Source organism: Salvelinus alpinus, chromosome 6 (assembly GCF_045679555.1).
Source record: "Salvelinus alpinus chromosome 6, SLU_Salpinus.1, whole genome shotgun sequence".
Taxonomy (NCBI): Eukaryota; Metazoa; Chordata; class Actinopteri; order Salmoniformes; family Salmonidae; genus Salvelinus; species Salvelinus alpinus.
The window spans coordinates 92,055,721-92,070,342 of record NC_092091.1 but is presented as its reverse complement, the minus strand read 5'-3'; the positions used below and the strand labels follow the sequence as shown (position 1 = coordinate 92,070,342).

General features: G+C 46.3%; 1 protein-coding gene across 5 annotated transcripts in view; it reads left to right on the top strand.

Moving 5' to 3' along the window:
• Positions 1–14,622, top strand: part of LOC139579589 (uncharacterized) — a 69,049-nt gene that overhangs the window by 35,737 nt on the left and 18,690 nt on the right. For all 5 annotated transcript variants that reach the window (XM_071408346.1, XM_071408348.1, XM_071408347.1 and 2 more), the window contains exons 10-11: positions 10,151–10,585; positions 11,913–12,347. In XM_071408346.1, the coding sequence (XP_071264447.1) occupies positions 10,151–10,585; positions 11,913–12,347 (870 nt within the window). The remainder of the gene's footprint in view (positions 1–10,150; positions 10,586–11,912; positions 12,348–14,622) is intronic.

Here is a 14,622-nt window from a genome sequence, read left to right as displayed (position 1 = left end):
GCCATGGCCATTAACTGTTTTAAGGTGATGATTTTGCCCTTCACCAGAATCTTGGAGAAATGTGGAACAGCTGCAGTTGTACAATCCAGTCTTGCCCCATACACCAGAGGTTCCTCCAACAGCCAATGCACTCCGCTGAAGTTCGTCTGGACACCTTCATTATGCTCCACACTCTGAGAAGGCCTCTGTAAAACGGAGGTACTCCCTCCCTAGAAATCTGGCTACTATCAACCAGAAATAAAGCCTTCTTTAAACCTAATCCTCCAACCCGCTGTAATACAAGACCTGCCACTCTCCACACCACATTTTCCGGTCCATAAATCACCTTTGAATAAACTGAAACCGGAAAGCAGCAGCCCTACTAGCAAGATGTACAAGACCTTGTCCCCCCTCCTCTTTTGACAAATACAAAACACTTTGTGGAACCCAGTGATATTTATCCCAAAAGAAATCCACAATAATTGCCTGTATCTTAGCCAGAAGGCCAGATGGTGGTTCTAAAACTGACAACCGATGCCACAGTGCAGAGGCAATCACATTGTTAACTATAATAGTGCGCCCCCTATATGACATACGAGATAGTAACCAACGCCATCTCCTCATCCTCCCTTCCACCATTTCAACCACCCCACTCCAATTTTTTTCCATAGTCCCCTCATCTCCTAGGTACACTCCAAGATACTTAAAACCTCCCTTACACCATTCTAGCCCCCCTGGCAAAGCCATGATCCCTCCAGACCATTCTCCAATCTGTAAAGCACAACTCTTTTCCCAATTTACCTTTGCAGAGGATATTCCCCTAAAACGATCAACCGTTAGACTCAAACTATCCACCTCCGCTTGATTTTTCACTAACACAACTACATCATTAGCATAGGCTGAGAGACGAATAGGAGGAATATCCCCTGAAAGGTACACCCCTGCAATGCGACTTCTAATGCTATTTAGTAGTGGCTCTATAGCAATGGCATATAACATTCCTGACAAAGAACATCCCTGCCTAATACCTCTACACACTTTAAAAGGAGCACTCAAACCCCCGTTAACTTTCAATACACTTTCAATGTCACCATATATCACCTTTATCATGGTAATAAAACCAGAGCTGATCCCAAACGCCTCAAACGTGTGCCATAAATATTGATGTTCAACTCGGTCAAATGCCTTTTCCTGATCAATTGAAATTAGACCAGCATCCAACCCAATAGCCCTAGAGACGTCCAAAAAATCACGAATTAGAGAAATGTTATCCCCTATCTGCCTGCCAGGAACACAGTAGGACTGGTCCGTATGTATGATTTCCTCCATCACCTCCCTCAGCCTGTTGGACAAAGCCTTTGACAATATCTTATAATCAGTGCACAATAAAGCCACCGGCCTCCAGTTCTTCACCTCCCTAGGGTCACCCTTTTTGGGCAGTAGGGTGAGGACAGCCCTTCTGCAGCTTATTGGTAGTAACCCTCCGGTTAAACTATCATTAACTACTGCTAGCCAATCCTCTCCCAACATAGCCCAAAAAGACTTAAAAAAGTCAACGGGAAGCCCATCAATGCCTGGTGCCCTTCCATTTTCCATGCCTTTTAATGCAGTGTATAAATCCTGCAAAGACAATGGTTGCTCAAGCTCAACCTGAGCTTCTGCAGCCACCTTTGGGAGCCCATCAAAGAACTGCTGTGTCACTGTTTTATCCTCTTTGTACTCACACTTGTAGAGCTCAGCATAGAACTCTACTGCCCTCTTTCTAATTTCACTAGGGCTAGTGAGCTCTTGTCCAACAGCTGATTTGAGACAATGAATAATTTTTCTTTGTCCATTCTTTTTCTCTAAACCAAAGAAAAATTTGGATGAGGCATCCATTTCAGATATTCCCTGAAACTTACTTCTCACCAATGCCCCCTGTGCTCTGATACCCAGCAGGTCTGCCAATGCAGCTTTTCTCCTCTTGAGGGCCTGAGTATGGCCTCGATCTCCTGTGGTCTCAAGCAACGTCATGAGTTCCACTATTTCAAACTCTAGGGCTTTCATTGATCTGGTGATATCCTTGGTGACATTCCTCGTGTATTGATTACAGAATTGTTGAATCTGGATTTTCCCTATATCCCACCACTGTTGAAGGGATACAAAACTGGCCTTTTGAGACCTCCACCTCTCCCAGAAAAAACTAAAACATTTCCTGAAGTGAGCATCACTCAATAAAGTTATATTAAAATGCCAGTATGCGCTTTTGGGTTTTACATCGTTAATGAACACCACCTCTGTTATTAAACAATGATCAGAAAATCCCACTGGTGTAACGTCCTGACCAGTGTTCTTATGTGTTTTGTTTGTTTAGTGTTGGTCAGGACGTGAGCTGGGTGGGAATTCTATGTTGTGTGTCTAGTTTGTCCGTTTCTATGTCCAGCCTAATATGGTTCTCAATCAGAGACAGCTGTCAATCGTTGTCCCTGATTGAGAATCATATATAGGTGGCTTGTTTTGTGTTGGGATTTTGTGGGTGGTTGTTACCTGTCTCTGTGTTTGTGTTCTGCACCAGATAGGTCTGTATCGGTTTGCCACTTGTGTTATTTTGTTTTGTATCGTGTTCACTGTTTATTTGTTTAATTAAACATGTTGAGCACTGGCTACGCTGCGTGTTGGTCCGATCCCTGTTTCACCCCCTCTTCTAGTGAAGAGAGGGAAGGCCGCCGTTACAGAACCACCCACCAATCTCGGACCAAGCAGCGTAGCAACGGGCAACAGCAACAGCAGCAGCAGCAGGAGAGGCTACACTATTTGGAGAAATGGACATGGGAGGACGACCTAGACGGCAAAGGACCCTGGGCAGAGCCAGGGGAATATCGCCGCCCCAAAGAAGAGCTGGAGGCAGCGAAGGCAGAGAGGCGCTATTATGAGGCGCTAGCACGGCAGAGCAGCTGGAGGCCCGAGAGGCAGCCCCAAAAATTTCTTGGGGGGGGCACACGGGGAGTGTGGCAGAGTCAGGAGTCAGACCTGAGCCAACTCCCCCTGCTTACCGTAAGGAGCCGGTCAGGACGGAATTGGAGGTGAGCGATGCAGAGACAGTGAAGGAGTTAATGGGGAAATTGGAGGAAAGAGTTATGAGGGACTTGCTGGTTTGGTGCATGAGGCACGACATCCGCCCGACTGAACGTGTCGGGGAGTTGATGTCACCGGGGACAGCTCTCCATACTCGTCCTGAGGTGCGTGCTAGCCGTCTGGTTAAGACTGTGCCAGCCTCACGCACCAGGCCTCCTGTGCGCCTTCCTATCCCTGCAGGTCCTCTGCCAGCTCGGCGCTATAGTTCTCCCAGCCGTGCTTCCAGTGGAGAGAGAGGGCGTCGTACCGGGCAGGCACCGTGTTATGCGGTGGAGCGCACGGTGTCCCCGGTGCATATGCTTAGATCCCAGCTCCCCACATCTGCCGGGCTAGGATGAAGATCCAGCCAGGGCGGATGGTGCCAGCCCTGCTCTCAAGATCTCCAGTGCATCTTCAGAGCCCTGTTCCTCCTCCACGCACTCTCCCTATGGTGCGTGTCTCCAGCCCAGTACCTCCAGTTCCGGCACCACGCACCAAGCCTCCTGTGCGTCTCCAGATCCCTGTACGCACTGTTCCTTCTCCCCGCACTCGCCCTGAGGTGCGTGCCCTCAGCCCGGTACCACCAGTGCCGGTACCACGCACCAGGCCTATAGTGCGCCTCGAGAGTCCAGTGTGCCCTGTTCCTGTTCCCCGCACTAGCCTTGAGGTGCGTGTCTCTAGTCCGGTACCACTAGTTCCGGCACCACGCACCAGGCCTACTCTGCGCCTCAGCAGGTCAGAGTCGGCCGTCTGCCCAACGCCGCCTGCACTGCTCGTCTGCCCAGCACTGTCTGTACTGCCTGCCTGCCCAACGCAGTCTGAGCCATCTGCCTGCCCAGCGCCGTCTGAGCCATCTGCCTGCCCAGCGCCGTCTGAGCCATCTGCCTGCCCAGCGCCGTCTGAGCCATCTGCCTGCCCAGCGCCGTCTGAGCCATCCGCCTGCCCAGCGCCATCTGAGCCATCCGTCTGCCCAGCGCCATCTGAGCCATCCGTCTGCCCCGCGCCATCTGAGCCGCCCGTCTGCCCCGAGCCATCTGAGCCGCCCGTCTGCCCCGAGCCATTAGAGCCGTCCGTCAGTCAGGAGCCGCTAGAGCCGTCCGTCAGTCAGGAGCCGCCAGAGCCGCCAGCCAGTCAGGAGCTGCCAGAGCCGCCAGCCAGTCAGGAGCTGCCAAAGCCGCCAGCCAGTCAGGAGCTGCCAGAGCCGCCAGCCAGTCAGGAGCTGCCAGAGCCGCCAGCCAGTCAGGAGCTGCCAGAGCCGCCAGCCAGTCAGGAGCGGCCAGAGCCGCCAGCCAGTCATGAGCTGCCCTTCAGTCATGAGCTGCCCTCCAGTCATGAGCTGCCTTCCAGTCATGAGCTGCCTTCCAGTCATGAGCTGCCTTCCAGTCATGAGCTGCCCTCCAGTCATGAGCTGCCCTCCAGTCATGAGCTGCCCTCCAGTCATGAGCTGCCCTCCAGTCATGAGCTGCCCTCCAGTCATGAGCTGCCCTCCAGTCATGAGCTGCCCTCCAGTCATGAGCTGCCCTCCAGTCATGAACTGCCCTCCAGTCATGAGCTGCCCTACAGTCCGGAGCTGCCCCTCAGCCCGGAGTTGCCCCTCAGCCCGGAGCTGCCATTTGTCCTGAGCTGCCCCTCTGTCCTGAGCTACCCCTCTGTCCCGAGCTGTCTCCTAAATCTATGGGGGACCTTTGTAAAGGTTCCTAGACCAAGGTCGTTGGCGAGGGTCGCCACTCAAAGGACGCTAAGGAGGGGGACAAAGACAGTGGTGGAGTGGTGTCCTCGTCCACCACCGGAGCCGCCACCGCGGACAGATGCCCACCCAGACCCTCCCCTTGAGTTTTAGGGGTGCGTTCGGAGTCCGCACCTCAGGGGGGGGGGGGGGGGGGTACTGTAACGTCCTGACCAGAGTTCTTATGTGTTTTGCTTGTTTAGTGTTGGTCAGGACGTGAGCTGGGTGGGAATTCTATGTTGTGTGTCTAGTTTGTCTGTTTCTATGTCCAGCCTAATATGGTTCTCAATCAGAGACAGCTGTCAATCGTTGTCCCTGATTGAGAATCATATATAGGTGGCTTGTTTTGTGTTGGGATTTTGTGGGTGGTTGTTACCTGTCTCTGTGTTTGTGTTCTGCACCAGATAGGTCTGTATCGGTTTGCCACTTGTGTTATTTTGTTTTGTATCGTGTTCACTGTTTATTTGTTTAATTAAACATGTTGAGCACTGGCTACGCTGCGTGTTGGTCCGATCCCTGTTTCACCCCCTCTTCTAGTGAAGAGAGGGAAGGCCGCCGTTACAACTGGGGTTATCACACTTGATTTACAGACCTGAGATTGATGCTCAAAACAATAAAACCTATCTAACCTGGCCATAGAGATGATGTTCTCTCTCACATGCGCCCAGGTGTACTGCCTTGTTCCTCCATGTTGACTCCGCCAAATATCACACAGTTCATGTGTTACAATGAGGCGTTTTAAAAAAGTCCTTGAGGGTATATGAGGTTCTTGGTGATTTCTATCTAAATCGCTGACTGTGCAGTTAAAATCCCCAGCAATAAATAAATAATCTTCTTTGTTACATTTCTCAATGGTATTTGATAATGTCTCTAAAAAACATACCCTCTCAACTGTCACCACTGGGGCATATACATTTATCAGACACATAGTGATGTTTTCATACCTTGCTCTAACTTTTAATAACCTCCCCTCAACTACCTCTTCAACCTCATATGACAAAGGCAAAAACCCTTTTGAGAACAAGATAGCCACACCCCCACTTTTTGAGTTTTTATGACTACACACCACTGTCCCCCCCCCACTCCTGTTGCCACATAACTTCATTTTCCAAATTACTATGCGTTTCTTGTAGAAAATTTATGTCACTTCCCTTTCCCCTAATTAACTCATACACTATGGCTCTTTTTTTACCATCTCTTGCCCCATTTACGTTTAAAGAAGAAATCTTAAAACTGCTCATGGATGAAAAAAATATACAGAGGAAGATACAGCCACCACATCTCTTTACAGAGTTAAAACTGCAACTGAACTCTTTCATTTTCTTTAGAATTTACATCACTTATCACTCTCGTGACCACTTTCTTGAGTCTTTTTGAGGGCTTTTCAAACCTCCCCCTGTAATTTTTGACATCAGAAACTTTGCTGATTCGATAAACAATTCACTTTCAGGGAAAAAAACAGTTATATTGTAATCCTGCATATATTTCTTCCCTTTTGTCAACTTCAGAAATTGACGTACCTTCTCAATCCCATACCTCCCTTCCACCCCATTTATCTCGCTATTTTGTTGTGACGCGTCAGATGACTCACTCTCGCTATCCTCCCCAGAAGAAAACTCCACCATCTCTACAACTTGTTCATCTTCAACTGATTTATCAATCTCTACCTTTCTCTTAGAATTAGACCCTTCACCACCCCTTAAATTCTTCCTCTTACTCCTCGGTACTTTGAAAACAGCTGCTTCCTTTTCCGTTATTTCAATCTCCTTGACCTCCAATTTCATTTTCCAGCACCACCTCAGCGACGGCATTCGCAATCTCACCGACTGTTTCCCCTCCCTCTTTGTTCTGATCTACCACAATTGCCCCCGTATCCACAATGCCTTCCTCTCCTACTTTTCCAACCACATCTGCCCACCTTCTCCCTTCCCCTGCACCCTTAGCATGTTCATCCCTTCGCGGTGGTGCGTTAGTTGCACCAGCACTAGAGCTACTACCGGGCTCAGCGCGCTCATTCTCGGGACAACTACGCACCAAATGGCCCTCTCTTCCACAGCCAAAGCATTTCATTGATTCAGTAGAAGCGTAGAAGACATAATCAAATCCATCAATCTTAAAACTGAACGCTAAATTCAGTTCATCTCCGTCCTTTTTTAAGATCATATGCACTTGTCTCCTATGAGACACAACATGTTTCAGCAACGGAGATTTGCATCCAAAAAGAACCTTCTTTATTGTAGATACGATTTGACCATGGCGAGATAACTCTCGCTCCAACACTTCATCTCTAACAAATGGTGGCACGTTAGAAAGTATAACTTTCTTCGCCGGATTCATAAGCGGAAATACCGGCGTCTGTGTCTCCCGCAACACAACACCCCTCTCAACTATCTTATTCACCTTTTCAATGGAATCTAAGAATATCACTACAGCGCCATTCATCCTTGAGGCTGATTTGATGCTATCATACCCAATGATAGCACCCACAGCCAAGCTACATTCTTCCACTGAACACCCGGCCGCAGCAGGAATCTTTACTCCATGCCTCCGACTAAGTTTTTCAAACTCCACACTTCCGCGAGTGGCCATTGCAACCAGCCCCACCCGCTGGTTGTGCCCTTGCGAAAAACCAACCTCAACGATCCCACCACCCCTATACGTGCTTAGTGATAGTTAAACAAGATACCCTTAAAACAACTAAACTAATCAATATATATATATATATACATACCAAAACCCAATAGAGTGAAAAGAAATTCCATTCGCTCTCACAATCACTCCTGCTTGACGACTCACTCCCAGCATGCACTCCGACGAGAGAGAGAGAGAGAGAGAGAGAGGGGGGGAGAGAGTGAGGGAAGAGAAAGAGAATAAGAGAGAGAGAGAGAGGGAAGAGAGTAAGAGAGAGAGGGAAGAGAGAGAGTAAGAGAGAGAGTGAAGAGAGAGAGGGAAGAGAGAGAGGGAAGAGAGAGAGGGAAGAGAGAGAGGGAAGCAAGAGAGAGGGGGAAGAGAGAGAGAGAGAGGGAAGAGAGAGAGAGGGGGAAGAGAGAGAGAGAGAGAGAGAGAGAGAGAGGGAAGAGAGAGGGAAGAGAGAGGGAAGAGAGGGGGAAGAGAGGGGGAAGAGAGAGAGGGGGAAGAGAGAGAGAGAGAGGGAAGAGAGGGAAGAGAGGGAAGAGAGGGAAGAGAGGGAAGAGAGAGAGTGGAGCGAGAGAGGGAAGAGGTAGAGGGACAAGAGGGAGAGAGAGATTGAAAGAAAGGGTTCAGAGGAAGAGAGCAAGAGGAGAGAGAAGAGAGAGAGGGAAGAGGGAAAATAAACCAGAGTTGTTTAGCATCACCACTATCAAACAGCCCCCCAGAGAGTCTCCTTTCTGACTGCTGATGCAAAGTGGCAGCACACTGTGAAGGCTCCGTATAAAACTACACATGTTGGTGAATCTGGGAACATTTATCAGCCCATTTCCTGACATAACTAATGTTGCATTACTAAATGTCACAGATAAATCATGTGAATGTCTCTAAAATTAAATACATTAACTTTTACTTGGTACTCATCCCGGATCCGGGAGCACCCCCCACAGTAAAAAAGCTGACTAGCATAGCCTAGCATAGCGTCACAAGTAAATACTAGCATCTAAATATCATTAAATCACAAGTCCAAGACACCAGATGAAAGATACACATCTTGTGAATCCAGCCATCATTTCTGATTTTTAAAATGTTTTACAGGGAAGACACAATATGTAAATCTATTAGCTAACCACGTTAGCAAAAGACACCACTTTTTTTACTCCACCAGTTTTTTACTCCATCAGTAGCTATCACAAATTCGACCAAATAAAGATATAAATAGCCACTAACCAAGAAACAACTTCATCAGATGACAGTATGATAACATATTTATTGTATAGCATATGTTTTGTTCGAAAAATGTGCATATTTCAGGTATAAATCATAGTTTACAATTGCAGCCACCATCACAACTCTCACCAAAGCGACTAGAATAACTACAGAGAGCAACGTGTATTACCTAATTACTCATCATAAAACATTTCTTAAAAATACACAGCGTACAGCAATTGAAAGACACAGATCTTGTGAATCCAGACAATATTTCAGATTTTCTAAGTGTTTTACAGCGAAAACACAATATAGCGTTATATTAGCTTACCACAATAGCAAACATCACAACAGCATTGATTCGAGCCAAACATAGCGATAACGTATATTATCACCAAAAGATATTAATTTTTTCACTAACCTTCTCAGAATTCTTCAGATGACAGTCCTATAACATCATATTACACAATGCATATAGCGTTTGTTCGAAAATGTGCATATTTAGCAGCACAAATTGTGGTTATACAATGTCATCAGTATCAACATTTCATGCATTCTGGCCGGCGCCATCTTGGAGAGGCACCTAATCTAATCAATCAAGCAATTAATGGCGGACACTCCTTTTACATTTTTCCACATAAATACGGAATAACATCATAAATAGCTCTTACTTTTGGACGAGCTTCCATCAGAATCTTGGGCAAGTTGTCCTTTGTCCAAAAGAATCGTTGCTCGGTTGTAAAACGTCCTCTTCAACTTTGGAATTAGCAGCTAACAATAGCTATGTGGCACAGACATGCCCAAATCCTCAAAACGCAATACTAAGGAAATTCCGAAAATAGCAATATACTCGCATAAACTGATATAACTCGGTTTAAAATAACTTCGTTATGATGTTTCTAACACCTATATCGAATTAAATCACAGACGGATATATCTAAGGCCTAAAACGAGAGCGTTTGAGCATGCCATCCTGATCTCCTCTACTGCGCCTTGACGAACGTCGAAAAGAGCGGACCTCCCATGCCATGGCCTTTTATAAGTTCTGAGATCTACGTAGAAACTCCATTCCAATTCTCATTGGTTACTGACATCCAGGGGAAGGCGCGTGCAGTTCATGTCGACCCATAGGATACATACAGAGCTTTAAACTGATCTGAGAACAGAGCCTCGTTTTCAGACCTTCGCAGTTCCTGTCATGAATTTCGCTGCAGAAGGAGTTCTGTTCCACCCACAGACATAATTCAAACGGTTTTAGAAACTAGAGATTGTTTTCTATCCAATAGTAATACTAATATGCATATTGTAGGAGCAAGAATTGAGTACGAGGCAGTTTAATTTGGGAACGATAAATGTCCAAGTTGAAACAGCACGCCATGTAGTGACAAGAGGTTATTAATTAACATATAACCAAATCACATTATGTAAATGTATAACTACTTCATATATCTTTAACTATGACTGGTTTCATGTGTTCATCCATTTCTGAATCAGCTGTTACTGTCCTTGTTGCAGATTTTATCGATGGAGGTCTGATCCCTCAAAGCTGATCAAGTTCCTGGTGGATCTCCTGTCTCAAGCAGCAGAGTGGGAGGAGCAGACAGGAGAGAAGACACTGAAGCTGGTATCATCAGTGTGGACTTACAGCACCTTTCCTTTTCCCAAAGAAAACAATTCTAAACACAGTGATTTCCTGCTGGATCTGTACTCGCATGTGAAGGACTATGAGATTCAAACAGGCAGGAGTGTTCTTCCAGCATTACAGACAGTTTACCAGTCAGACAATCCTGTAGTCTGGTCCATAGACCTCTCAGAGAGAAAGACCTCCCTCCTCCTAGAAGTGCTGAAACTCCAACCAGAGAAGAAACCTGTAGAGCTGTGGGGCTGGTCAGATGAAGAGAGTGAAGTGAGGAGTTTCCTTCAGTGTCTGCCCTACATCTCACAGCTGAGGTGAGTCTGAACATGTGTGGTGGTTAGTAATTATATGATAATGGTGGTTATTATCTTGTAGAAACATTTGACATATAAATCGTCAAGTGTTGGTAAATCTTGTAGCAGTATTGTTAGAGAGGGGTGAAGGTTAAGATTTTGTTGGGGCGCCAGGCAGGTATTAACACTGCAGATAGGAAAAGATTAGGATAGAGAGAGACCCACTACCAGACACACACACATCAGCAGAAGAGACTGTCTAGAGTGTAGCCTGTTAGCCAGATAGCCAGTGGAGAGAAAAGATAAGACACACCATATAAAGCACCAATCACAGCACAGGGGTAACCCCACCAATAATACCTCATACAATGATGATGGCAGAGCAATTTAACAGCAACTTCATAGAAACAATTTACAGAAAGAACCCAGTCATCAACATGAGAGGATTTGCAGTAATCTGTATTACCTCCCAGTGGAGGAGTGCAGAGGGTATGAATGGTGGGGGGTCATAGACAAACAAAGGCCTTAAAATGTCCACAATCTTCTGGGCCACATGTCATTAGTACCACATCAATACAGTTCAAATAACAAGACACAATAAACTGTCAAGAAACCTCCCTTTAACTAAAATGTCAACCCAAATACGTCTGGCAGGACAATAATAGTCCAGCCACACTGAACCTCAAAGAGAAGAGCATTGAAAACAATAATAAAGTCTGCTGCAGTGTAAAGCACTGGAGAGAGGGAGGGAAGAGCGAGAGAAGGGAAAAAGAGGGAGAGGGATGATAGAGAAAGGAGAGAGCGAGAGAGAGGGATGAGAGAGAGAGAAAAGACGAAGAGAGACGGAAGACAGAGAGAGAGAAGAGAAAGAGAGAGGGAAGAGAGAGAGGGAAGAGAGAGAGGGAAGAGAGAGAGAGGGGGAAGAGAGAGGAGAGGGATGATAAAGTGAAGAGAGGGAAGAGAGGACGAGAGAGGGAAGAGAAAGATAGAGACGGGAGAAAGAGAGAGTGGTGAGAGAGAGGGAGGGAAGAGGGAAAATAAACAAGAGTTCTTCATCATCACACACTATCAATCTGCCACCCAGAGAGCCTCCTTTCTGACTGCTGATGCAAAGTGGCAGCACACGGTGAAGGCTCCGTATAAAACTACACATGTTGGTGAATCTGGGAACATTTATCAGCCCATTTAAATTTCACAGATAAATCATGTGAATGTCCCTAATATTAAATACTTTAACATATAACCAAAGCACATTATGTAAATGTATAACTACTTCATATATCTTTAGCTATAACTGGTTTCATGTGTTCATCGATGTCTGAATCAGCTGTTACTGTCCTTGTTGCAGGTTCTGTCCATGGGGGTCTGATCCCTCAAAGCAGATCAAGGTCCTGGTGGATCTCCTGTCTCAAGCAGCAGAGTGGGAGGAGCAGACAGGAGAGAAGACACTGAAGCTGGTATCATCATTGTGTACTTACAGCACCTTTCCTTTTCTCAATGGAGACACTTCTAAACAGAGGGATTTCCTGCTGGATCTGTGCTCACATGTGAAGTACTATGAGACTCAAACAGGCAGGAGTGTCCTTCCAGCATTACAGCCAGTTTATCAGTCAGCCAGTCCTGCAGTCTGGTCCATAGACCTCTCAGAGAGAAAGGCCTCCCTCCTCCTAGAAGTGCTGAAACTCCAACCAGAGAAGAAACCATTAAAGCTGAAGGGCTGGTCAGATGAAGAGAGTGAAGTGAGGAGTTTCCTTCAGTGTCTGTCCTACATCTCACAGCTGAGGTGAGTCTGAACATGTGTGGTGGTTAGTGATTATGTGATGCTAGTGGTTATTATCTTGTAGAAACATTTGACATATAACACTTCAAGTGTTGGTAAATATTATAGTGGTATTGTTAGAGAGGTGAAGGTAAAGATTTTGTTTGGGCGCCAGGCAGGTATTAACCCTGCCGAAAGGAAAATAGTAGGATTTTTATTTATTTTTTATTTAACCTTTATTTAACCAGGTAGGCAAATTGAGAACACGTTCTCATTTACAATTGCGACCTGGCCAAGATAAAGCAAAGCAGTTCGACACATACAACAACACATAGTTACACATGGAGTAAAACAAACATATAGTCAATAATACAGTGAAAAAAAATAAGTCTATATACAATGTGAGCAAGTGAGGTGAGATAAGGGAGGTGAAGGCAAACAAATATATGTATAAATAAATAAAAATGTAAAAAGGCCATGGAGGCGAAGTGAATACAACACAGCAAGTAAAATAAAAACTAAAACACTGGAATGGTTGGTTTGCAGTGGAAGAAAGCGCAAAGTAGAGACAGAAATAATGGGGTGCAAAGGAGCAAAATAAATAAATAAATAAATACAGTAGGTAAAGAGGTAGTTGTTTGGGCTAAATTATAGATGGGCTATGTACAGGTGCAGTAATCTATGAGCTGCTCTGACAGCTGGTGCTTAAAGCTAGTGAGGGAGATAAGTGTTTCCAGTTTCAGAGATTTTTGTAGTTCGTTCCAGTCATTGGCAGCAGAGAACTGGAAGGAGAGGCGTCCAAAGGAAGAATTGGTTTTGGGGGTGACTAGAGAGATATACCTGCTGGAGCGCGTGCTACAGGTAGGTGCTGCTATGGTGACCAGCGAGCTGAGATAAGGGGGGACTTTACCTAGCAGGGTCTTGTAGATGACCTGGAACCAGTGGGTTTGGCGACGAGTATGAAGCGAGGGCCAGCCAACGAGAGTGTACAGGTCGCAGTGGTGGGTAGTATATGGGGCTTTGGTGACAAAACGGATGGCACTGTGATAGACTGCATCCAATTTATTGAGTAGGGTTTTGGAGGCTATTTTGTAAATGACATCACCGAAGTCGAGGATTGGTAGGATGGTCAGTTTTACAAGGGTATGTTTGGCAGCATGAGTGAAGGATGCTTTGTTGCGGAATAGGAAGCCAATTCTAGATTTAACTTTGGATTGGAGATGTTTGATGTGAGTCTGGAAGGAGAGTTTACAGTCTAACCAGACACCTAGGTATTTGTAGTTGTCCACATATTCTAAGTCAGAGCCGTCCAGAGTAGTGATGTTGGACAGGCGGGCAGGTGCAGGCAGCGATCGGTTGAAGAGCATGCATTTAGTTTTACTTGTATTTAAGAGCAATTGGAGGCCACGGAAGGAGAGTTGTATGGCATTGAAGCTCGCCTGGAGGGTTGTTAACACAGTGTCAAAAGAAGGGCCAGATGTATACAGAATAGTGTCGTCTGCGTAGAGGTGGATCAGAGAATCACCAGCAGCAAGAGCGACATCATTGATGTATACAGAGAAGAGAGTCGGTCCAAGAATTGAACCCTGTGGCACCCCCATAGAGACTGCCAGAGGTCCGGACAACAGACCCTCCGATTTGACACACTGAACTCGATCAGAGAAGTAGTTGGTGAACCAGGCGAGGCAATCATTAGAGAAACCAAGGCTGTCGAATCTGCCGATGAGGATGTGGTGATTGACAGAGTCAAAAGCCTTGGCCAGGTCAATGAATACGGCTGCACAGTATTGTTTCCTATCGATGGCAGTTAAGATATCGTTTATGACCTTGAGCGTGGCTGAGGTGCACCCATGACCAGCTCTGAAACCAGATTGCATAGCGGAGAAGGTATGGTGGGATTCGAGATGGTCGGTAATCTGTTTGTTGACTTGGCTTTCGAAGACCTTAGAAAGGCAGGGTAGGATAGATATAGGTCTGTAGCTGTTAGGGTCAAGAGTGTCCCCCCCTTTGAAGAGGGGGATAACCGCAGCTGCTTTCCAATCTTTGGGAATCTCAGATGACACGAAAGAGAGGTTGAAGAGGCTAGTAATAGGGGTGGCCACAATTTCAGCAGATAGTTTTAGAAAGAAAGGGTCCAGATTATCTAGCCCGGCTGATTTGTAAGGGTCCAGATTTTGCAGCTCTTTTAGAACATCAGCTGACTGTATTTGGGAGAAAGAGAAATGGGGAAGGCTTGGGCGAGTAGCAGAGGGGAGGGCAGTGCTGTTGTCCGGGGTAGGGGTAGCCAGGTGGAAAGCAT